At 50.9% G+C, this 24,170-nt stretch overlaps 1 protein-coding gene across 2 annotated transcripts in view; it reads right to left on the reverse strand.

Annotated features, from left to right (window-relative positions):
* Nucleotides 1–21,908, reverse strand: part of KAZN (kazrin, periplakin interacting protein) — a 398,743-nt gene extending 376,835 nt beyond the window's left edge. Inside the window, exons 1-2 of one of the 2 annotated variants that reach the window (XM_036256064.1) lie at nt 21,723–21,898; nt 21,406–21,652 (exon numbers count right to left, since the gene is read on the reverse strand). In XM_036256064.1, coding sequence (XP_036111957.1) covers nt 21,406–21,637 — 232 coding nt within the window. In that variant the 5' untranslated portion in view covers nt 21,638–21,652; nt 21,723–21,898. Of the gene's footprint in view, nt 1–21,405 lie in introns of both variants that reach the window. The other variant, XM_036256063.1, reaches the window with a different exon arrangement.
* Between the last annotated feature and the right edge of the window lie 2,262 nt (nt 21,909–24,170).

The following is a 24,170-nucleotide window of genomic DNA, read 5'->3' on the forward strand; positions in this document are numbered from 1 at the left end:
GGTCGAGGCTCCAGGAAAGTGTCCCCCTGGAGCTGTCCATCTGCTCTGTGGTCCTCCCCCAGGCCAGCAAGGAGGTTCCTACACGGACAGGCTGGCAGGTCAGCTCCTGCTTCCAGGACAAGCGGAGGTGACAAGGACCTACCTAAGCCACCGAACCGGCACATCGACTGTGACAATGAGGACGCTCTGGCTGATGTTTAGCACCCACACACCGTCTCCGGGGATCTTCACAGCACCCCTGTAGTATAGGTACTGCTACCATGTCCATTTTCAAGATGGCAAATCTGAGGCTTCGCGAGACCATGTACTTTGCTCAAGGTCACACACAGCTAGCAGGTGGCAGGGCTGAGGCTTGAACCCAGACCAGTCTGATCAGAGCCCCTTGCCCCTGGTGGTGTTCCAGTTGGCATCTGCCACCCTATACCAGTCCAGGTCTGCTTCTTTTGAATGTGACATTGAAGTCACAAAATGCAGATTTACTGTCCACTTAAATTCCTTGCAGAAGGGGAATCACTTTGTGGATCACCTACACCAAAGCATTTTCCAGTCCCACGTGGATTACCCACTGGGAATCACTTGCAAGGGGCCCCCTAGTGGGACTCTGGGGGCAGACAGGCCTGAATTCAATTCCTTTGCTCAATGCGTCCATGCTGGGTGACCTTGGACAAGGCCTTGTTTTCATCTAAAAACAGGATAATCCAACAAGTAAGATTGTCGAGCAAGTTTAAAAATGTAATCCGCCCAGCCGGTGTGGCTTAGTGGCTGAGCACTGACCCATGCACCAAGAGGTCACCGGTTCAACTCCTGGTCAGGGCACATGCCCAGGTTATGGGCCAAATCCCCAGTGAGGAGCATGCAGGAGGTGGCCAACTGATGTTCTCTCTCATCGATGTTTCTATCTCTCTCTCCCCTCCCTTCCTCTCTCTCTAAAATCGATAAAGAAAAACTAAAAACAAAACACAACAAAACAAACCTAATCCGTCCTAACACAGGGCACCACTTTGCAGGTACGTCGTCAAATAAACTAAAATTAAAGGTGCTTAGCACAGCTCCCAGAGCACAGGAGCACCAGACGCCCAGAGCTGGTATTATTTCTCCACAAGGTCCCCAAATTTCTAGACTCCATTTTAGCCAGAGAGATTCTCTCTCCTTTGAACGTCCAAAGGCTGTTGAAACTTCTCTTAGAAATTCCAACTTGTATTATGTAACTTATGCACATGTTTTCTCCTCTTAAAAAAAAAATCAGCCCTGGCTGGTTTGGCTCAGCAGTTAGAGCGTCGGCCTGTGGTCCAGAGAGACCCGGGTTCGGTTCCTGCTAAGGGCGCGTACCTTGGTTGCAGTTTGTCCCCGGCCCTGGTTAGTTGTGCGGGTGGCAGCCACTTGATGTGTCCCTTTCACATCGATGTTTCTCTCTCTCTCTCTCTCTCTCTCCCTCTCCCTCCTTCCCACTCTATCTGAACAAAAAAATCAAAAAAATGTCTTCGGGTAAGGATAAAAAAAAAAAAATCAGAGAAGAGCCTGTTAGGTACCAGGCACTATACCAAGTGCTTTCGCAATTCACCACCTCCCCTGAAACTCAGGATGAGCTAGACTTGACTGTACTGTGCCATTTTACAGGCGGAGAGACTGAGACCCAGAGAGGTTAATAACTTGCCCAGGGCACACAGCAGTGGAGAGAGGACTCAGTTCCAGGCCGTCCACCCTAGAGCCTGGGCTTGTCGTTATCTGTTGCTATAAGCACTAAATTATAAATGCCCGGGACAGGGGCTGGGTCTAAACAACTGCCCTCCTCCATCACCGGGCACAGTGCAGCCCCGTAACAAGGGCTCGGTAAGTCTTTTAGAAAGAACAGGCGAAGAGGAGGGTACTTCCGCAGTGACACTGTCACAGATCTCCAGAAAACACGTGCCCACAATCTACCCAGTAGGGCTCCCTCGTGGACTGGCCGCGACCCAGGAAACCTACCCCAGCTTCCCACTGCCCAGAGAAGGTGGGCACAGTGAAGTCCGTGCCACCAACAACGAGGATGACGGTTCCAGTGACGGCCACAGCGACCCGCTGGGTGCTTCCGGTCTGCTGAGCGCTGTCATTGTGCCTTCCGGAAACGAACACATTTAATAACCTCAACAGCTCTCAGAAGTGGGTGCTCTGATCCGCCCCATTTGACCCCTGAGGAAACTTGCACTTTGATTTTAAATAGAATTCTCCAGGCATCTAAGTTTCCTGTTACAATTTCAAAGGCATCTAAGTTTCTTGTTACAATTGAGGGAGCAGCAGATGGTTCGCTTCTGGAGACTGCACACAATCACATATAAACATATGCACACACACACAGATCTCACCATTATACAGGTGGGTAAACTGATGCTCAATGGGACCAGGGTTACAGTAAATTGATCTGAGGAGCTGAGGTCAAAACTTAATTCAAAATGATTCAATGCCACTACTCACAATAGCCAAATGGTAAAAACAACTCACACACCCATCGGATGATGAATAGATTAAAATGTGGTATAATCCAGACAACAGAATATTACTCGGCCATGAAAAGGAATGACGTTTTGATACATGCCACAACACAGATGAACCTTGAAAACATTATGCTAAGTGAATTAAGCCTGACATAAGAGGTCATATTGTGTATGATTCCATTTATATGAAATGTCCAGGATGGACAAATCCACAGCGACAGAAAGCAGATGGTTGCCAGGGGCTTTGGGGAGGGGGAAAATGAATGAAGGCTTAATGGGTACAGGGCTCTTTCTGTTCCAGGTGATTAAGATGTTCTGGAACTAGATGGTGGTGATGGGTACACAACATTGTGAATATACTTAGTACCACTGAATTATATACTTTAAAATGGTTAAAATGGTCAATTTTGTGTTACGTGTGTTTTCACCACAATTAAAAAAAAAATGATTCAATGCCTCTTCCATCGTACATGGGTAAAATACAGATTCCTTGCCTTGGTCTACAAGACTCTTCCAAATTTCTCTTCTCCACCTGCATTCCCACCTTCATCCGCTTTCTCTCAGCTCCCCCTTCTCCCATCACACCCAGACCTGGGGCCCAACCCAAACACTGGCTGTTCCCCCTACAAGCCACGCATCACCCCGTGTCTGTCTTCCTGCAGCAAGCCCTGCCCAGGGCCCCCCTACCTCTTCTCGGTCTAGAGAAGACTCACCTGTCCTTCTAGACTCAACTCAGGCACAGCCTCCTTGGCGGGCATCACCGAGTCCCTCCCTCAGCCTGGGTGGAGTGCCCCTTGTCGACACTCTTTATACCTTCCAGGTATTACTATCACAGTCCTGATCACAGTGTAGCGTAATTATATGCTTCCACAGAAGAGAGGCGCATATGCTGGTTAAAAACAGGCTTTGGTGCTGTGTGTGGGGTGGGTCATGGGACCAAAGTTCACGTCTAAACTCTATCTACCGTGTGAGCATGGACACATTGCTTAAATCCTTGTGCCTCAGTTGCCTTGTTTGTAAAAATTGGACAAATAATGCTTCAGGTGAGGAGTACACACAGAAATACATATAAAGCTTTTAGAATATGGTCTTGTCCTCCCTCAGCAACTAGTCAGTGTCAATGTCATCATCACCCTGATGGATGCCATCACCCTCCCTCTGCCCCAGCAGCTTGTGAGCTCCATAACCTCAGGACAGAGCCTGCCACACAGCAGACGCCCAAGAAATGCAACATGAAGCTATGATCCATCTATTCTTGGTTTTTAAAGAATAGTTAATTGATGTTTAGAGAGAAAGGAAGGGAGAGGGAGAGATAAACATTGATGTGAGAGCAACATTCATCAGCTGTCTCCTGCACGCCCCCTACTGGGGATCTAACCCGCAACCCAGGCATGTGCCCTAACCAGGAATTGAACCAGCAACCTTTTTGTGCATGGGACAACACTCACCCAACTGCGCCACGCCGGCCAGGGCTCCATCTACTCTTTTCCTCTCATTTTACTGATGGGGAAACTGAGGCTCAAACATGAAAGTGATCTGTCCAGTCAAGCAACTAGTGGGAAACAGAAGGGGATCATGAGCTTCCCGTGCAGAATCCTCACTCACCACTAGGGCATGCTAGGGCAACCTTCCAGTGTGTTTCCATGGACATGGGCCACACATCTCACACAGCCCATCCTGCAGCCTGAACAAAACTCACCAATGGGAGTGAAGCAGGTGCTGGATTCAGCTGCAGCCGCTCAGCACTCAAGGCCCTTCTCTCTTTTCTTAACAATAAGAGCTTGAAATAGCAGCAGGCAAACTATATATAACTGAGAAAAAATACTCCCAGAATGAACAGAGGGTCTCTCAGTGAGCGAGTGGGGCGCTCTCTCCCAGGAAAGATGGTGCACGAGCTGTCGGAGAAAAGACTTTGGTTGGGTGTGTTTGAGGTGAGCACAGACAGCACTGGGCACTCGGGAAGTCCCTTCTGCCACCGTCAAATGGGAAACGCCATAGATCAAACCACAAAAGAAATGAGGACATTGAGGCTTTAAACACTCTGGATTTATCCTTGAAACACCAAGATTCTAACTTAAACTAGCTCCTCCCCAAATGCTTTTGTGGCCACTCCCAAAAGAAGTTCCCCGTGGGCCCTAGGGATCTTCTATGAGAGACTTTGGGCCATAGTTTTAAATACTCACAGCTGATGCTTATTGACTCCTTAGCACACAGGTGCCATGCACGGGGGTTCACATATATTAACTCCCTTAATTCTTAGAAAAACCTGTATCAGCCCCATTACACAGATGAGAAAACATCCATCATGTGAGCCAACAGGATGACATGCTAGGAAGTGGTAGAACTGTTGGTTAAACCCAGGAATCGGAGTCCAGTTAAAGGAGCGTTAGTCACACAATCAAGGCTGTTGTCTTGCAGGGTTCCTGAGAGACTAAATAAAAATGGAAAGTTCTAACATCCACAGTGGCTCATGACACCAACTGAAGGACCAAAGGTAGGGGCCATGTTATCCCCTGAACTTGTAAGATGCAACCCCGACAGCCCCCTTAGGAGCTGGCAGAAGAGTTAATAGCTATTTGATGGACACCCACCACTATATTACAAATGGTTGGGAGCAAACCAAATGCAAATGAGGCCATGAGGGCGGAAAAGCAGCCTTCCCAAGTGTATCCGGCCTGCACTGAAATGCCCTGGTTCTATCCCTACCTTAATATTTCATGCAAAAGGCAACACGGAGACTGCTGCTCCGAGAAACCCAGGGGAGGACAATCAGGATGACAAATGGAACCCTCCCCCCGTATCCTGGAAATGCCAAGAGGTGTGGGTGATGGGTTAACATGCCCAAACAAACCAGGGGAGCAAGCCTTTGGCTGAGGCTGATTTATGGGCAGAGGGGCCCAGCTCTTACCTTTATTTACATTGCTCAGAGCACATAAACTCCAAGAAAATTTAGTGTTTTAATTTGGGTATCTGGCTTGTGCTTTATTGTTTTTTTTAAATCATCCTCTTCTACGCTCGCTGGTGAACAAGATCAAACCATAAACTCCATACTGGAGGGCTCCTCTGTTTTCCACTTGCTGGGTTCAGAATGGAAGTTCCCTGAGGGCACAGAAGGGACATGCTCATGATGCATTAAGGGTTCTGCTGGGATCTGCAGCAGGGACCTGTGTACGTGGGCTCCAGCATGGACCCTGCACTGGGCGTGTGAGATCAGGGGGACCTGTATTGGACCGGGAAGCCAGCCTCACCACTGTAGCCTGGACTCTGCTACAAAGCACTATGAGACCTCTGTCAGCTCCCTTGTGCTTTCTGGCCTCAGTTTCTCCAACTGCAAAATAATGGCGGGATGAGGTAGTCTTCAATGTCCCTTCCAGTGTGGTATAGACGTTCTGTGATATCATAACCCACAGGCGTGCTTTGCTCTAGTGCTTCCCTCTTCTCTCCGCCAGACTTTTCTGAGCCCCTCTCTTGCATGTCTTACTGCAGTCACAGGCCTAACCCAGGAAAGGCCACACTCCTTAAAAAAACCCTGTCTGCATTAAGATATTCCTTAGGGTGGAACTGCCTGACTCGGTGATGCTGGTAAAGGTGACAAGTTGTAGAGATTCAGAAATGGGACGAACTTCAGGGAGGTCACACCCAACGCGCTCGTTTGGACTGAGCCCACGTCCCAGCTCCTAAGCGAGCCTCTTCCACGTCATGGGGGCTGGAGGTGGGAGTGACGTGACCCACGTCCTCGCCCATGCAGGTGGCATCACAAGCCACTGTGGAGGTCGGCACCTCCCAGTCCTCTGGAGCCGCACGCCGGGCCCCTCCCTGCTGCTCCTGCCTTCTCTGGCTTCCCCAGAAGGCCAGCGCCTCGTCTGTCCTGGTCCTGGTCTCCATGGTACCCATCACCTTGCTGGTCAATCAGAAAACGTGCTTAGTGACAGCTCATGGAAAGAACAAATGGAAGTAGGAGCAGCTCGGGCTCCCTCCGGGTGTCTGCAGAGATGCTACCGGGCAACGCACATTGACGGCACCCGTTTACGACGTTTACGACATTGATGGACTCCGCTAGTTCCACGCACTGCTCCGGGCAACAGCTCTGGGGAGTCGGGATCGGGGTTAGCTCCGCGAGGAAACTGAGGCCGAGAGTGGAAAGCAACGTGCCCACCTTATGCAGCTACGAAGTGTGAACCGGATATGCATCCAGGCAACGGGCTCCAGAGATTTCTGGCCTACGCTATAAGTATTGAACTTGCGTGAGCATCTTAATTTGTTCAAGCAAGTCGTCCGGCTCCATTGGAGCCAGCAAAACGCTTCCCAGTATTCACTGCCTCTCCACGTTTCTCTGGGTTGCACCCACACGATGGCATAATGTGGCTGCTAAACTTCATTTTCTTCCATGCTCCATCGGAAGGCAAAATAAAGGGAAGATGCCAATCGACCAGATCACATTGGCGGTTGCACATATTTTCTTCTTCTGAACAGAGCAGGGAGCAGGTCTGCTAACACGCCTGGCAGATGGTCATCCAGGCTCCTGTGATGACCACGTTCCCCCCGGACGCCTCTCATCCTGAGCAAGACTGGCCTTGCTGAGAGCTGAAACCTGCCTCTCTCTAACGTTCGCCCCTACGTCCTAGGTGGGCCACCAGCCAAATATTAACACAAAAGAAAAGAAATGACAACCATTTACGTGGGTCTTCCAGGTGATTTTAATTGCAGGCAATAAACCATGGTTAGAACGAAGGTTTCTAAGACCATGGGTAGCAGCCTGGGATGTTTGCAGTAGCACAGTGGAATGATTTTGTAAATGCCATCTCCTTCAATAAATCTGAATGCTGCTGGAGAGATTAGGCCATTATCCAGCGCTGGCATAAATGAGAAAATGATATGATGGATCACATGCTTGAGGGGTTTTAGGAGTTAGATGGGGATGGGGCAGGATGACGCTGGTTAGTGATGGCAGTTGGCCAATCAAATCATATTGCTCAAAATCTAGTTTAGGGCCACTTCTGTTATTCTGACTATGACTGGTGCTTTCCAATATTCATGCGAGGAAGTCACTGTAGTAATTTTTGCTGAAATAAAGGAGGGTTGTTGTTTTTTTTTTTAAGTAGAGGGCTCAAATCATAGACTGATCTGACTGTATCACAACAAGGAAGAGTTGAATTTGAAGAACAGAAGAATCTTTTAAGATCAGCAGAGACCCAAAGTCCTGAGGCAGTAGCCATAATTTTCTTTCTTTGTTTCTTTGTCTCTCTCTCTCTCCCCCTCCCTTGTGCGCTCGTCCTCTCTTGCATTCTCTCTCTCTCTCTTGTTTTCTCTTTCTTTCGTTCTCTCTTTCTATGTTCTTATTCATTTTAGAGCGAGAGGGAGATGGAGAGAGAGAGAGAGAGAGAGAGAAATGTTGATAGGTGGCCTCCTAAATGCACCCCGGCCAGGGATCGAACCTGCACCTCGGGCATGTGCCCTGACCAGAAATCGAACTTGCAGCCTTCCAGGGCACAGGATAAAACTCAACCAACTGAGCCACACTGACCAGGGCGGCCATACTTTTCTAAGGCACGAATCAAGCACCTGCCTGCACATGGCATTGCTGAGAACCACACTGAACAGGCTGAACACACACGTCTACATGTATTCAGTAGCAGAGTTCCCCATCTGAGGGCCACAGAGTGACTCACAGGAAGTCCAAAATCCACATGTCTCCAGCGTGCAGCCCTCAGACAAAATGTATCATTTTTCATCTGTGTACCATTATTTTTCAAGTATATGCAGATGCAGAAGAAGCACCTATTTGACAATGCTACTGAATTCAACGTATTCTTTGTATTTATGTATTTTCTCAAGCAGAAAAAAATACAACTATTAATATTTAGGGGCCAGAATTAGTTCAAAATCAATCTCTCTCTTATCAATAACAAGAGCATATGTAATAACTGGGGACCACTGTTCCAATAGGAACATGAACGGCAAAAACCTTAAGTCCAGATGTAAACTAGTGATGTGGAATTGCCACCTTGGCTAAAGTGTAAACCACTGGAAACTGACTAGCAAGTGATGATTGTGCTAGTGCCGGTAGGTGGTACAGCATCTATTTCGTCATGTACAACCTCCTACTTTAGCCTGCCAGCCTCTGTGAGTCCAGCTTTTCAGTCCTTAACCCTCCAGGTTGCAGACATCTGGATGATTTCTTGAAGAACCATTTATGGATTCTAACCATAACCTCAAATAACATGTCTCGGGTACCTGTGTGTTAAAAGGGCTAGAAAGCCTAGGCAACAGGACATCACGGGAAGTTTGGCTCCTCCCAGGAGCAAGGTATCTAAGCAACACAAAAATTCCAGGAGAAGGACCTGGGATCTGGAACAAAAATGCCTAATCTTGCCTTTGGGAGTCAGAAATCAGCTGGGGAAATGAAGAAAATTTCATCAAAGGAGGGAGAATCCAGAGTTCAGTACAATATGCTATTATTAATGAAGTATTCTATCTATTGAATCCCCAAGTCTGCCGCGCTTTGTGCCAGACACAGTACGTGTTGTTGTTAAACCAGTGGTTCCCACCCAGGGAGTGATTTCCCCCGGGGAAAAACATCTGGCAATGCCTGAAGACTCTTTAGGTTGTCATATTATGGGGATGCTACTAATATCTCGTGGGTAGAGACCAGGGATGCGGCTAAACATCCTACAATGCACAGGACAACCCCCCACAGGAAATAATTTTCTGGCCCAGGATATAAACAGTGCGGGGGTCGAGAAACCCTGAATCAAACCATCCCGATCACCTTATGACGGAGGTGTTATCCGCCTCATGTGAGACGTGGGAACTGACAGCCGGAATGTCCCACAAGCCCAAGATGTATCACCAGACACATCCGCATCGGTCTGTCTGCTTCCTTAAACCCATGCATCTGCTCCAGGAGCTTGACGACGGAGGTGCCCTCTTCATTTCATAAATAAGGAAACAGGCCCAGATGCCAAGTGCCTCGCCCTGGGTCCTACCACGGTCAGTGACTCCTTGTCCCTTCACAGCTCTTTTAAGGTCAGTGATGATGACAAGTCACTTCACCTCAAACCACAGAGCCAGCAACAAATGTCTCTTTCTCTTGTTGGCTAACCATTACAACCCCAGGTAATTAACTTCTCATTTCTGCTCCTTTAACACCATAATCTAGTGGTGTTAATTTCACTAGCTTAATTTAATTTAGTTGATTCATTTAATCACCATTTGTTAAGCGCCTCCTGTATGCTGAACACCATGAAGATGCTGGCTGTAAATGGGTCAGAAGGCAGATGAAAGAGAACCACAGGCTTGGGGGTTAGCAAATGCTAGCCCAGGGGCTGCCTGTTTTTGTAAATAAAGTTTTATTGGAACACAACCACACTCATTCATTTACCTAATGTCGATGGGGCTTTTGCGTTCCCACAGCAGGGATGGGAAGCTGTGAGACTCTGTGGCCACCAAAGCCTAAAATATTTACTGTCTTGGCCCTTTACAGGAAAAGTCTGCCAAGTCCTACATTAGTTCCATAACCCAAACCAGAAAGAGGAAGCATTGCTGTGACCTCCAAACCAAATCAAGAAGCCCTTTCACAAATACACAAAATAATATCTATTGGCGGGGGGGGGGGGGGGGGGGGGGCCTTAAATGTTTACTGCTAATACAAATCTAAAACTCAAAAGTACCAAAACATTTGAACCTTAAAAATACTCTCTGTGCCCTGGCCAGTTTGGCTCAGTGGTTAGAGCATCGGCCTGCGGTCCTGAGAGACCCGAGTTCGGTTCCCGCTAGGGGCACGTACCTCGGTTGCAGTTTGTCCCCGGCCCTGGTCGGTTGTGCGGGTGGCAGCCACTCGATGTGTTCCTTTCGCATCGATGTTTCTCTCTCTCTCTCAGTTCCTCTCTCTCCCTCCCACTCTACCTGAACAAAAAATGGAAAAATGTCCTTGGGTGAGGATAAAAAAAAAAAAAAATACTCTCGCTTCAAAAAAAAAAAAAAAGCCCTGGCCAGTGTGATACAGTGGTTAGAGCACCAACTCGAACACCGAAGGGTCTCAAGTTTGATTCCCAGTCAAAGGCATGTACCTAGAACACTCCACTGAAATGATGAAAGAAGCATGAAAAACAGGATTAAATTTGTAAAACGGAGTTTTCCCTTCGCCATGAGTAGACATTGGACATGGGGCTTAGAGGAAGTGAGCACAGCGTGGGGTGATGCTGTCACCACACAAGCCTTATAAGGCAGGGGGGCCCATGCCCAAGAGGGAGTGTCCAAGGCAAGGTCAGACCCAATCCAACTGTAAGCTTTGGGCAGCCTGGCCCGGTCTGGCATGGGGGGAGAGGAGATTTGGTTTAATGACCAGTTCAATAATCTTGGACAAGTCCGCTCCAGTCACTGAGCCTCCATTTCTTTATTTGAGAAACATATTACGGCGTCTACCTCAATTCAATCACACGAGCCAGCTGGTAGGGTCCACGGAGCCGTCCTGCGAATGTCTCTGTATACCACCAACAGCTGCTGATGGACCCCAGTGCCTCCCTAGTGCCTTCCGGGGTGCAGAGGAGAGGAGGGGACGATGGTGGCCAAATGCAATCCTGGAAATGCGGGCCTTTGTAAACGGAGGCTGCTGGACCGAGCCTTTCTGCATTAGAGGCAAGGTGATAACAGTGAAGGTGTGGGAGGGGGTTTTAGGTTGGCCCATGGTAAAACCAAACCATGTGCTGGCCAGCTGAGTAGTAACAAGGTCCCGGGGTGGGGAACCTTTTCTCTGCCAAGGGCCAATTGGATATTTATAACTTCATTCCCAGGCCATACAAAATTATCAACTTAAAAATGAGCGTGCTACCCGGCCAGTGTGGCTCAGTGGTTGAGCATCAACCCATAACACTAAGAGGTCGCCGGTTTGATTCCCAGTCAGGACACATGCCCAGGTTGTGGGCCCGATTCCCAGTGGGGGGTATGCAGGAGACAGCCAATCGATTTTCTCTCTCATCAATGTTGTTATCTCTCCTTCTCCCTTCCTCTCTCTCTAAAAAAAGAAGAAAAAATGAGCCTGCTGTGTTTGGTCAGGCTAATTTGGTGAGGCGTGTGATGTTAGCTGGTACTGATTTCGCGGGCTGGACGCTCCCACCCCTGTGAGCCGGCCACGGGTATGACCTGCACAGCAGACAGCTGGCGTTGGAATCACAGTCTCTCTCTGCAAGACTTGTGTTAAGACTTCAATGTCTGCTAGCGAATGGGCTGACAGTACCCACAAAACAGCAGCCGGGCCTTGCCTTTCGGTTACCTAAACCTACAGATGTGTCCAATGTTCCCATCTTCCCTCGCTATGCATAGCAACCCTCGCAGGAGCAGGAAAAGCACTACACCTGATGGACACCTTCATTAAGATCATCAACACACCTATCGGCATAGGTCTGGTTTTCCCAGCCATCGTTTTTCATGTTCTGTGGTACCACAACTGTACTCTCCAGGGTCAGTATCAAATTTCTAAATTCCACACCTTGCTGTCATCGAGAACTGGTGAGCACAGGATTTCCAATGGCAAGAATGGGGGGGGGGGCAGAAAACCCCACTGTGTTCTGAGGTGCGTGTGCCGAATGAACGACACACACCATATCCGCTGGTTTCGAAAAGTTCAAGTTAATCAAGGAAAATGAGCCGATTCATTTGCTGCCGCTGAGAAGAAGCCCCAGCCTTGGCCAGGAAGATAATAAAAGGGGAGAGCTTATTTTAAAGGAGGCAGGGCCTACTGAAGTTCATTTCGTGTATTCTCTTTGGAGGGGGAAAAAACCAGGATATTCAAGATCTAAACCCTGTATCATCCACATCTCCCTTCTCCTCTGGGGGAGAAGGTCCCAGCCAGCAGCTGTTCTCGGCAACGTCCAGTCCCAACCTATCCTGAAGGTTGCACCCCTGTGTGATCTCTCCTGGTCAGTTTAACCTTTGGTAGCGACATTCATGCATCTTCCCAGCAGGTTTTTATTCCCTATTGCCACTGTCATGTACAACTGTGAAGGCTTCTGTATCTGTCGCCTCACCATCCAGTTTCCCATTACACCTGTCTAGACCTTTATTATAAAATGTAATTATGTTTCCATGCCAGTCACACCTACCAGACTATGATCGCCAAGATAACTTGGTCCGTATCTTATTAAACCTACGGTCTCTGGACACATGTGCCCCGTCTCTCAAGACGGATGGAGACAGAGAGAGGAGGGGGAAGAAAGAGGAGGGGCTGTGGGAGGGGAAGCACGGAGCAAAGAGGTAAAACCGTCCTGCCTGGCCACCACATCCTGACATTCTTGTCGCCGTGAAGTGGCAGGCGCTGGGTCCTTTTCCTCAGTAGATGACCACTTTCCAGAGCTTGGAAAAGCAACCTTGCTAGGCCTCAGTGTCTCCATCTGTAAAATGGGTGATAACATTACCTCCTCCCTGTGCTAATGAGAAAGCAAGCCTTCTGCAGACAACCCCCTTAGGCAGTGCAGAGACCCTGCCCCTGGCTTTTTTAATCCCCTGACATCTGCCAACCTCCTAAACTACAGTGGAACTAAAAGCCCCCAAATACCTGGAAGCTTATCATGTATAAAAGGAGGCTGGAACCTGGCTCAGGGCTCAGTCTTTGGAGGTGACTCCCCTGGGCCAGCACCGGTGAGCGTTAAACAGTCATTTTCTAATCCTCCGAGTGCGTGCAGTCTGTCTCTTCCCGCCGACCGAATTTCTGCCACCACGCTATGAAAGTGAGATGAGAAAACGTCCTCCAAGCACAGTGTCTGGGAAAGCCCAGAGGAGGCTGGACAAAGACTGCACCCTGCTGTCACTGAACTCTCAGAGGACCTCGGAAGTCTCTCCATCTCTCCAGTTCTGATCCTGGACCATCCCTCTTCTAGCACCCCTGCTAAGCAGCCCCTGGGGTCCGCTGTCCTGTTCCCAGACGGGAAAGAAGGTCAAGTCCTCTCTGTGACTCTCTGCAGCTGAAGCCCAGCAGGGAGGCAGTAAGAAGAGACATTCTCACATCTGAACGTGGCTTGGCCACTGAGCTGGCTCTTACCTCTGGCCAGACACCATTTCTCCCTGGCTACAGATGCTGCGGCGGTGACAAAGCATATTTTGTACAGTGGTGCTCTGAGGGCTTATGACGAACGACCCGGTGTCTGACACACAAACCCTAATTACAGGTGCCACAGCGCCGGCTTCAGAACAAACGTGACTTCTCGGGCAGTGACGGACAAACTCCGCAACGCTGAAGAGCATCCTGCTCGGGGCAGCAGGCAGGCTCTGGGGCCACACTGAGTTGTGTTTGTATCCTGGCTCTGCTACTTGCCTGTTTGGTGACCCTGGGCGAGTCACAGACCCTTTCTGTGCCTCTGTTTTCTCAGCTGTAAAATGGCAAACATAGTACTCACCTCCGTAGGTAGTTTAAAGGACCCACTGAGGTAATACAGAGCAAGGGTTTAGAATAATGTTGACCTATGGCAAGTAAACAGTTACAACACCTATCATGAAAGGGGCGATTTCCAGGATGCCATGCAGAGCGTGATAAATAGACCAAATTCACATACTCTGTAATAATCATGGGTTCATTCATTCATTCATTCATTCATTCATCATTCAACAGCTCTTTGCTGAGCTTCTGCTATGTGCCAGGCACTGTTCTAGGTGCTCTGAATGAAGCAGCAAACAGACAGACAAAACTCTGCTCCCACGGAACTGTCATCCTAGAACTCACAACCAGGTCTCCAGGAACGCCCGGCACAAAAAACAGTTCTCAACCCAGGATGATCAGGGCCCCCAGTGGACACTTTGGCAACTTCTGTAGACATGTGTGGTTGTCACACCGGGGTGTGGAGGGTTCTACTGGCATCTAGTGGGCAGAAGACAGGGATGCTGCTAACCATCTTACAATGCACAGGACAGTCCCCCGACAAAGAATAATCCTGCCCCAAATGTCCACAGCACCAGGGCTGAGAGCCTCTAGTATAAGGGAATCAGTAAGAAGTGAACAGGTCCTTGGTTGGGTGTGGTCTCGGGCCACTGGAGGCTACTGAGGCCACAGGGAGAGAACCCAGGAAAGGGAAGGACATGGGTTAGAAGGAGAATAAGGGGACCCCAGACTTCCAGCTTTGCCTGGAAGCATCCTTCCTAGGAAAGAGAAACACACAAAGTCCATGGAGTACGAGGCCCCCAGGCCAGCATGAAGATGCTTCTCTTCCCTGGTGACAGGTGAGCCCTGGGTCGCTAACCTTGCAAGCAAGATCAAGTTCCCTCTCCCAGTTCATCTCACACCTAATGAGAGGCATGGATGCTTCCCTAACTCTCCATCATAAGAACTCACCACTGGGACCCAGAGCTGCCATTAGACCGAGGACATAATCATCAAGAAGGGAGGCGAGCCTGCAGCTCCCTCAGCCCTCCTAATGTAACAAAGCGAAAGATGCTTCTGACTTAGGACACTATACAGGGAAGCACGCCTGAGTTTAAACAGCAGAGACCCCGGATCAGTCACTGCCGGCTGAGTGACTGGCCCTTTAACAAGTAACATCATTCCCGTGCCTTGGTCTTCTCATATGTACAATGGGTACGATGGCACCTGCCTCGTAAGTCATGGTGAGGACGGAATGCATTACTTAAAGCATCAGCCCGGAAAATCCCTCAGAACAAAGAGCACCTGGTGCAGAGGGAAGACGGTCAGAGTTTGCTGTCATCAAAAGGAAGAAACCTCCATGGTCAGGATGGTCCCAGAGCACCCGGTGTCCTGTGATGTACCCGAGAGGCGAGCTCGGGGCCCCGTGACCAGCACCAAGGGAGAGTGTAAAGTACCGGGGTAGGTGTGTGGGTTTGCAGCTGTGAGCATCTGAACCGCAGAGTCTCTTCTTGTGTTATTATTTTTTTTATTTAATTTTTTTTTAATCCTCACCCGACGAAATTTTTCCATTTATTTTCAGATAAAATGGGAGGGGAGAGAGAGGGAGAGAGAGAGAAACATCAATGTGAGAGAGACACATCAACTGGTTGCCTCCCGCATGACCCCAACCAGGGCCGGGGACTGAACCGCAACCCAGGTACGTGCCCTAGACAGGATTCAAACCCACGACTCTTTGGTCCACAGGCCGACGCTCTAACCACTGAGCCAAACCAGACAGAGCTATTCCTGTGTTATTATTTACTGATCATTGTATTACAACTGTAAACCTACTTTTGCCCATCCCTGTATTAGCTCTGGGCCTCCTTCCGTCAGTGGGCTCTTGGGTCTTAATGATTCACATGACTTCAGTCTGCAGAGCTGAGACACTATGGGGACTGGAAGGCCTTCCCGTCCCGGCAGAGGGACTCCGGCTGCCCCGAGGGAAGATGAGAGGAGCTGGGCAGGGATCTCCTCCCCCCCTTTCTCCCCATCCTCCCAGCTGGGTACACAACACAGGAGGGGAGCCCAGAGGCCCCGGGGTGCTTTGCTCGCAGAACTGTGGACATGAGCTCCATCCAAACTCTTGCACCCAGGTCTCCACTCATCAGAGGGTGAAGGAGACACAAGCTTTCCAGAAGGTCCGGCGAGGCCAAGTCAACAAAGCCACCAAAACAAATCGGGAGCCAGTGACTTCCCACCACACAGAAGCCACCTGCTCCAACAGTTGTTCTTGCCAAACTCATTAAGGTGCCGTTCATCTGCTTTCATCGGCTTGGGCGTCCCAGGGAGGAGCAGGCGCACCCAGAGCCCAGCCCGGGCCCCGCTTAGGTCTGAGGGGCGTCAGACAAGCGGGAGGGTTCTGGGCTCCTCCAACCACTTGGGGAGGAGGAAGCGCTTCCTCCAGCTTCTCCACGGGTGAGAGGGGCCTGGCAGGGAACCTCGGTGGTGACAGGGGCCAGCAGGACTCTCGCCTGCTCTGAGGCGTCAGGGACAACCTGCCACAGTGGACGGTCTCTGCCGCCTTCAGCCGCCTTTTCCTAAACGATTCCGCTGAGCCCGCGCTGCCCGCGGTTCACTACAAAATGGCAACGACGGCGGTTGGTGGAGCGGCTCTTCGTCCCGTGTGCCACTCGCCCTGCGAGTACGGACTAATGCTCATTTACAAGATCACTTAAAAACCCATTCCCTGGCTCCAGCAGCAGAGCGAGCGGTGTTCTCGCCCGATGGATGGCAGGGGGTAAGAAGCCAACCACTAATGCTCGGATAAACCAATCCTGGACGAGGTCTCCAAAGAACCGAGGGCTTTGTGTTGATTTCCTTTCCGCTGGCCGTGTAACGGAGGCACACCCATGCCCCGTAGATCTAATGTGCAGTGAATACGGCCAACACCCCAGGCTCGACCTTCTGGGCCCCATACGACTTGCACCGTGAGGAGGCAGCATGCCCACGAGCACTGCCCACCTGCCAGGCCCATCTGCTACGAGCTCATTGGCAGGCAGAAGTCACAAATTATAACCTACAGGATTCCTCCAAAGTGCCAGCAGTCTCGGGGAGCAGGGGGTAAAGCAATGGCGAGAACATGCCTTGCCTTCCACAGGGCGGACACGTGACAAGGCTCCTGTTATAAAAATCACATTGGCTGGGACTTCTGGCTCGTGTGACAGAAGTGTAGAGAGACCTCAATAAATCATGAACATTTGAAAGCATGAAATTAACCAGAACCAGCAACTTGACTCAAGGGGTCCTCTGAAGGCATTTTCCAAAGACAATGGAAAGACAGTAAATAACAGCCAATCAATAACTAATTTCAGCCATGCCGTGCTGATCTGTAAGTAATCTGTCTCTCTGCGACCACGCGTGGTGATTTTCAGGAAGAGTTCTGGCGCCCCATCTCGTGACAGCCCTTCCAGAGAAGGAAGAGACCCTCCTTTCTCCCGACCCCTACAGCTCGGAAGCCGAGGCCCGTGCTCCGTGATGAGCCCTGGAAACTTGGGCCAAGCGAGCAGAAGGCCCCCGAGGTCCCACTGCCTTTGGTTCTATCCTCGCTGCCGTTTGAAAAGTCCCTTTCTCAGAAGAGTTCAAAGTCTACCTGAAACACGGAGAGCAGGGGCGGGGTGAACTGGGAAGGGGGTGCCAAAAGACAAAACGGATTTTGCAAAGCAACGAACAGTGTCGAGGTCTCTGCAGACGACTGGCGCGTTCAATGCGGCCGTCGGCCGAGAGTTTCCAGGGTCGTCGTCACGCTAAGTAAGAGCAGTCAGACCTGGAGTGACAGCCGATTTTAACGTCTGGGGAGAACAAAATTAAACCTGCATCTACTTCCAGAAACTTCTAAAGGTGCAGGAAATAGGCACGTTTGCCATCTCCACCCTAACAAATGCAATAGGCAGTAAGTCCTCACCACCCACGAAAGATGCTCTCAGTACTTCCACTTGCATAAGCACGTAAGTACATCTTTCCTTAAAAAACACACCACCAAACTAATGGCATCCTATTGGGCATAAGTCTTCTATGTTACATACAGTTAACACCTATTTGAAGTGGGTACAGTGGCGCTTAATTGTTTCCTTCTACGCACGGCAAAGCAACCAATTGAATCTAATATTAGTCATTCATCAGATAAAACATCTTCGCAGAAACAAACCGCGATATTTTCCCCTCAAAGAACAGCAAGGATCTTAAACACATTTTCCCAGAGATGTTACGCCGAGGAAAACAGCTTAGAAATGTGACTTTAAACAAATTCGTTCTCTGGCTACCAACAACACAACGAACGGGAACCAATGCTTGGTTCTTTTTAAGGCTCCTTCTGTGCACCTGTCAAGGGCCGTTCTGACCCCACCAACCCCGGAGGCAGCCTGCGGAGCTGTGCAATGCGCCGCCCTGCACGGTGCTCTTGGCACTGGATGCCAGCATCCTCATTAGGGATTATCCAACTCACTGGAAGCAGGGAGAGAGAAGATGGGCCAGCTGCCAAGTGTTCTTTCAACACAGATTCCGAAAGAAGATCCTGCAAAGTGTCGAAAGCCCAGATTTTCGGCAGTTCACTTTCTAGACTCCGTTACATAGCAACCATGCCAGCTCACGGAGGGTACCAACCAAGTTAATCTTTTGTTTAAACGACCCACTGCATGAACCCTCTAGGAAAACCCAGTTGTCTTCATCAACTTACCTACTGTCAGATAGCATCACTGGAACAAAACACCGAAGGGTGGGTGGATGAGCCTGTTCAATTCATTTTTTTAAAAAAAACCCAAAACATTGGAAACAAAACATTTGAAAAGGGATCTAACCATTTCTCGGCAGGGAGAGCAAAAGGTGACTCTTCTCCGTAACCATTTGTGCTAATATTATTAAAAGTACATTAGCGTGCATTGAATATGTGCATAATGCCCTTTAGTTAAAAGATGGCTCGACACTTGCATTTTGAAAGATTCTCATTTCATTCAAAAACCTTGATCTCAAAAGTGATAACTAATAGCACTGAATACTCTTAGGGCTCGGGCCCATTGCATCCCACCACCACACACAAAATTAAAACAGAAGACTAATTCAGAACAGTCAGGGACCCCCAGGGGCTGCACTTCAGTGAGCCTTCCTGGAGGTGTTTTCTGAAGATGCTTGAGGAAACCAACCCCAGGCGACCATGAACTTGAGAGAATGCAACACTTTCCTTTAGTCATACGGAAGCACCTAGCAGAAGAAGCTACCAGGCCACTTCTGCAGAGGGTTCTGTTCTAGCAGAATGCTGAGAAAACAAAACAAACACAACAAAAAAATCCCACAGAGGTTAAATCCTATGCAAAGGGCTGGACTGACGTCCTATGGGTGCAGATGAGCCAATGACGACCCACTGGCTGTCCAAAGAGCGGGGCTGGCTTTCTTTTCAACCATCACATCAGTTCAAAGTCACATCAATTACAGGACTACGCGGCCGACAATTAAGTTGAGTTAAAACCTTTAGCATCTTATTTTCTGATTGTAAAATCATGAAATGCCCCCTAGGAAAGGTTTTGAAAAAAAAAACACCAGCGGTACACAGAGGAAAAATCAAGACCAGCCTTCACCCAGCCACCCTCGGCCAGCCACTGGCATGGGCAGGCGTGCCCCGAAGAGCCCGAGGGAGCTGCTGGTTGTGTGTGTTTTTAAGAATAGCGAGAGATCCAGAAGCCATTTCCATTGCCACTGCCTTGTGCATTTTTGTAGGAGAAAAAGGAAAAGAAAACAGCCCCCTGTTGCTTCACAATAACAGTTTCGCCAGCAGCTAAGTATCTCAACTTCCAAGCCGAGCGTGGAGATCGCTGCGCACTGACCTCCTTAGCATGCTCCGTCTGCAACTAGACCCAGGACTCGGAGAAAAGCCACTTAACTTTTCCTTGGCTGAGGACAGGGGCAGGCGGTGGCACATAAACCAGCATTGTTCGGTCCCCTTTACTATGGCTTTTGGATCCTTAGCAAAACGCCAGTTCTTGGCTATTTCTTAATGTTGAAAGAGTCCCTGCCTAGAAAAAGTAAAGTGCTGCCATGTTCCCCCCTGCCCTCCCCTCCCCCCAGGTACCAGCAAAGGACATCTTCCACACACGATGACATAGCAAGGGATCAATGACAGAATAACCAGACAGCCACCTTGGACGCTGGGCAGCAAGCACCATCTCTATCACCTTCCCACCATTACGTCATGGCTACTTTGGTACCAGAGGACGGCCCCAATTCCTAGGACTTTGAGGGACTCCTGAAGTACGAAGTGACGATCTGACTTGGAATTCAACCTAAAACCCGCTAACGTTCAGGTTTAACATCTCACACCCCAAAAAAGCACGCCTCCCCGAGGAGGGGAAGGTGGGAACAGACACTGATGGAGAGCTGGCATACATGGGGAAACAGTCTCTCAACACTTCGGAGGAGAAGCTCTTGAAATCACAACAAAACCAGAAAATCCTTTCCAGCCACTGAGCCACTGGTACCTCCTACTTCATCAAGTGACATATTTATCCAAGTGACCCTCCTGGAGCGGCGTTTTTGTTTTTTTTTTTTTTTTCTTGTCAGGTTCTGGATTTCAGCAGTTTGGTTTACAATGCAAATGATATTAATAACCAGTGACACCCGTTTCTTAAAGGGCAATTAAGCAAGAAGAAGGGAAAGAGACAAAAGCCTGGAAAGCCAGCTTTGACCCTTTTACTTTCCAATGCAGGGAAAACAAACAGCGCATTTTTGGGATGCTTCCTCCCCTTTAACCCTTGCAGAGGGTCTCAGAGTTCCATCATTGTCAATGTCAGCACAGACCAGCTGCCTTTCTTCCCTCCTCAACTAGAAAGAGTTCCTTCCAGGGGCAGCTTTCTGCAGCCCAAGATCTAAGCCATCATTTCGACAGAAGCCCATCACTCAGCCTTTGAGATCTAAGATTTCCCCCCCTGGAAAGTGCTCTTGGTGTTTATATTTGCTGGAAATTTAAACTCCCTGCTGAGCCGGGGCATCTACTGTTGCATCGATATATCCCACCGCCTGTGAGATCTCAAATGGGGAGAAAATAAAGTCCAGATGCAATGGAGACAAGGGATTTGGCATCCGTGGAGAAAAGTGCAAAGCAGCCCAGTCCTCTACCCCCAGAACGACAGACAGCAGAGCCTGGAGCTGGCTCTCAGGGAAGCAGTCATTCCAAAGGAAGCCGGCTCCGGAACTGGGGGGAGCTGTGGCTTGCGTTCTTGCCGGGGGTGGGGGCAAAGGCCCGGGCATGAAAAGTTTGCCCATGGAGCCGGGGGCTGTGTGACATCTAAAGGGCACTTTCTGCTGCCGGAAGGGGCCCGCGGGCTGCGCCTCGCTCGCGCCACCCAGGGCCGGTGTGACCGTGTGAACCCGTGCACACTGCACCCGGGTTTTCCTTAATGACAGCCGCTTGCAACTCCGGGCAGGGGGGCAGCGGTGGCCACTGCGGGACGGAAAGGGTTACAGGAGATTTCCCGGTGTCGCGGACACCAAGCCTGCGGCCCCCTCCAGGCCCGGGTCCGGCTCGCCGCTGGTCCTCCGCCCCGGGCGCCGGGTCCCTACCTTGCGCGCCGTGCTGGTGGTTCTCCATGTTCGCCGCCGCCGAGTCTGCGGCCGCCGAGGCGCTGGCCGCCGCTCCCGGGCCCGGGCCGGGGCCGGGGCCGCCGCCTCCGCTCAGTTCCGCCAGTCTCCGGTTGGTGGCCGTGAGTTCGGCTCGCAGGTTGGTCACCTCCTGGCTGGCCGACTGGACCGCCCCATCGATGCGGAGCGCGAGCTGCTTATTGTCTTCCATCATGCTCAGGATTTTGGCCTGGGGGCGAGAGAGGTGACAAAGAGCTGCATGACGCGGGGGGCGTGCGGCCGGGCACCCCCGGCTCTACCTGTTGGGTCCCCCGGGCCCGGCTCCCCCGCGCCCCGACCCCGGGCACCGGCAGCGCCGGCTCCTCCGGCGCAGGAATGACAGCGGCGCCTCCAGCCGGAGCCGCGGCGGTAGCAGGGCGGCGGGGGGAGGAGGAGGAGGAGAAAGAGGAGGAGGAGGAGGAGCAGCGATCGCCGAGACCCCAGCGCCGTGAGCGCTCGGAGGACACCGCGCGCCGCCCGGCACTTTCAGTGGAGCCTACCATTCTCCGCGCGCTCGGGAGGGGGCCTGGGCCGGCGGCCCCGGCGCTCCCCCGGCCTCCCGCGCCCCCCACTTCTGGGACACACCCCCAGGGGGCGGAGGCGGCCGGAGGCAGCTCGCGGTGGGCCGAGGTGGCGCCCCCGGCCAGGGGTGGGAAGGGCCTGGTCCAAGGCCGGCCCTTGGTCCCCTCCCTGGAACGGTGGGGCGGCCCCCGCCCGGGCGAACGAGCGCCCCGCGCTGGGGCTGCGAGGAGGCGGGTGCTCCGGAGAGAGCGGTGCTTGGAGAAGGGGTCCCGCAGGGGAGCGGGCATGGAGCGCGGGGGAGGGGCAGCCTGCGCGAGCTGGGGCGTGGAGTCCCGGCCTTGCGGATTCCTTAGAATGCGGGGAGGAACTGCGGCGGGGCCTGGGCGGGTGCCCCGCGCGCCCCACTCTCCACCCCTTCTCACCCCGCGTTCGCCGCCCCACCCCGCGCTGTCCTCCTTCCCCGAAGGAGTGCTCCATCCTTCCCCAGAGTGGGCCACTCGCGCTCTGGCCTCCCCCCATACCTGAAACGCGGTGTGCGAGCCCGAGGTGGGGTGGGGGTGGCCTTAGCCGGGTCCCAAGCTTCTCAGCTGGGGTGGGGGCCGAGAGGGCTGAGGCCGGGAGAGCACGCTGACAGGCTTCCGCGGGGCTACCCCTTTCTTTTCCCCCTGGGAGCAGGAGGTTGAGCCAAGCTGCCTCAGCTTACCCACTCTCTTCGCGGGAGACCTGAGGTAACCTCAAAGTTGACAAACCCATCTAGCGCCTCTTTCTCCCGGAGCACAGGCTTTGCATTTTTCACTGGGGCCCTGGATTCCAGCCACCAGACCTTGTTACCATAGCAAGCTTCATTCCATGCAAATAGGACAATTTAAAGCAGCCAATGTAACCCGTGCACCACCATTCCAGCTGATCAGCTCCCGGGGCAGCTCAGAGCCCACAGACAAGCCCTTCTGTGCTCTTGCTTAGACCGAGCCTGCCCGCCCTTCAGACTCCGCAGCATTTATTGGAAGCCTACTGTGTGCAGAGTGCTCAGTAGGTGTTGTCATCTCTTTGGAGTAAGGATCATCAGTCCCAGTTGGGAGATGAGGGAAATGACGCTATGGGCAGGTTTAAACAATTTACTCAAGGTGCCCACAGAAATCAGGTAAAACCAGCACTGGAAGTAGGTGATCATCTGCTTCTGGGTCAGTCCCATTGCGCTCAGGAGGCACTGGATGCTGGCTTGTTGTTTTCCTTTTACAGGGAACCATAAACTGTACACTCTTGCTTCACCCCTGGGACCACTGAAAAGTAGTTGCCGGAGGACAGGGCAGTATTGGACGGTGGAGCACGCAGCAGCACAGTTCTCACTCTGTCGCTCCAGCAGCTGACTGGTCAGCTGGGGATTGACCCTGACCTTCACCGCATTAGCCCAGGCTCTGACCCACTGGGCCAACACGGGCGCTTTTGGCGCATATCTGTCAATCAGCTGTCAGTTCTTTGACATTCTTCAGATAAGTCACCGAGGGGCATCCAAATGATAGAGCTTGTGGGTCTTCACAAGGGGGAGGGGTGGCATGGTGCAGCCACTATGGAAAACAGTTTGGTAGGTCCTCAGAAAGTTAAATGTAGAATTACTATCCGACCCAGAAATCCTACTCCTCGGTATCTACACCAGAGAATTGAAAACATATTCACACAAAAATGTGCAAACATTCACAGAAGAACAATTCACAATAGCCAGAAGGTGGAAACAACCCAAATGTCCATGAAAAAAAGAAAGAATAGCCCTGGCTAGTTTGGTTCAGCGGTTGGAGCGCTGGCCTGTGGACCAGGGAGTCCTGGTTTTGGTTCCCGCTAGGGGCACGTACCAAAAAAAAAAAAAAGAATAAACAAATTGTGGTATATCCACATAATGGAATAGTAATCAACCATGAAAAGGAACGTATAAAGGACTGGCATGTTACAATGTGGATAAACCTCACAAATGTGATGCTAAGTGATAGAAGCCAGACACAGAAGGTCACATATGATTCCATTTATATGAAATAGCCAGGAAAGTTAAATCCATAGATACGGAAAGCAGATTCATGTTTGCCAGGGGCTGCGGGAAGGAGAGAAGAGGGAGTAACTACTTATGAGCACCTGGCTTTATTTAGGGGCGATGAAAATATTTTGAAAGTAGACATAGGTTGTGGTTGCACAACATT

This window comes from Molossus molossus, unplaced genomic scaffold (assembly GCF_014108415.1).
Source record: "Molossus molossus isolate mMolMol1 unplaced genomic scaffold, mMolMol1.p scaffold_m16_p_12, whole genome shotgun sequence".
NCBI lineage: Eukaryota > Metazoa > Chordata > Mammalia > Chiroptera > Molossidae > Molossus > Molossus molossus.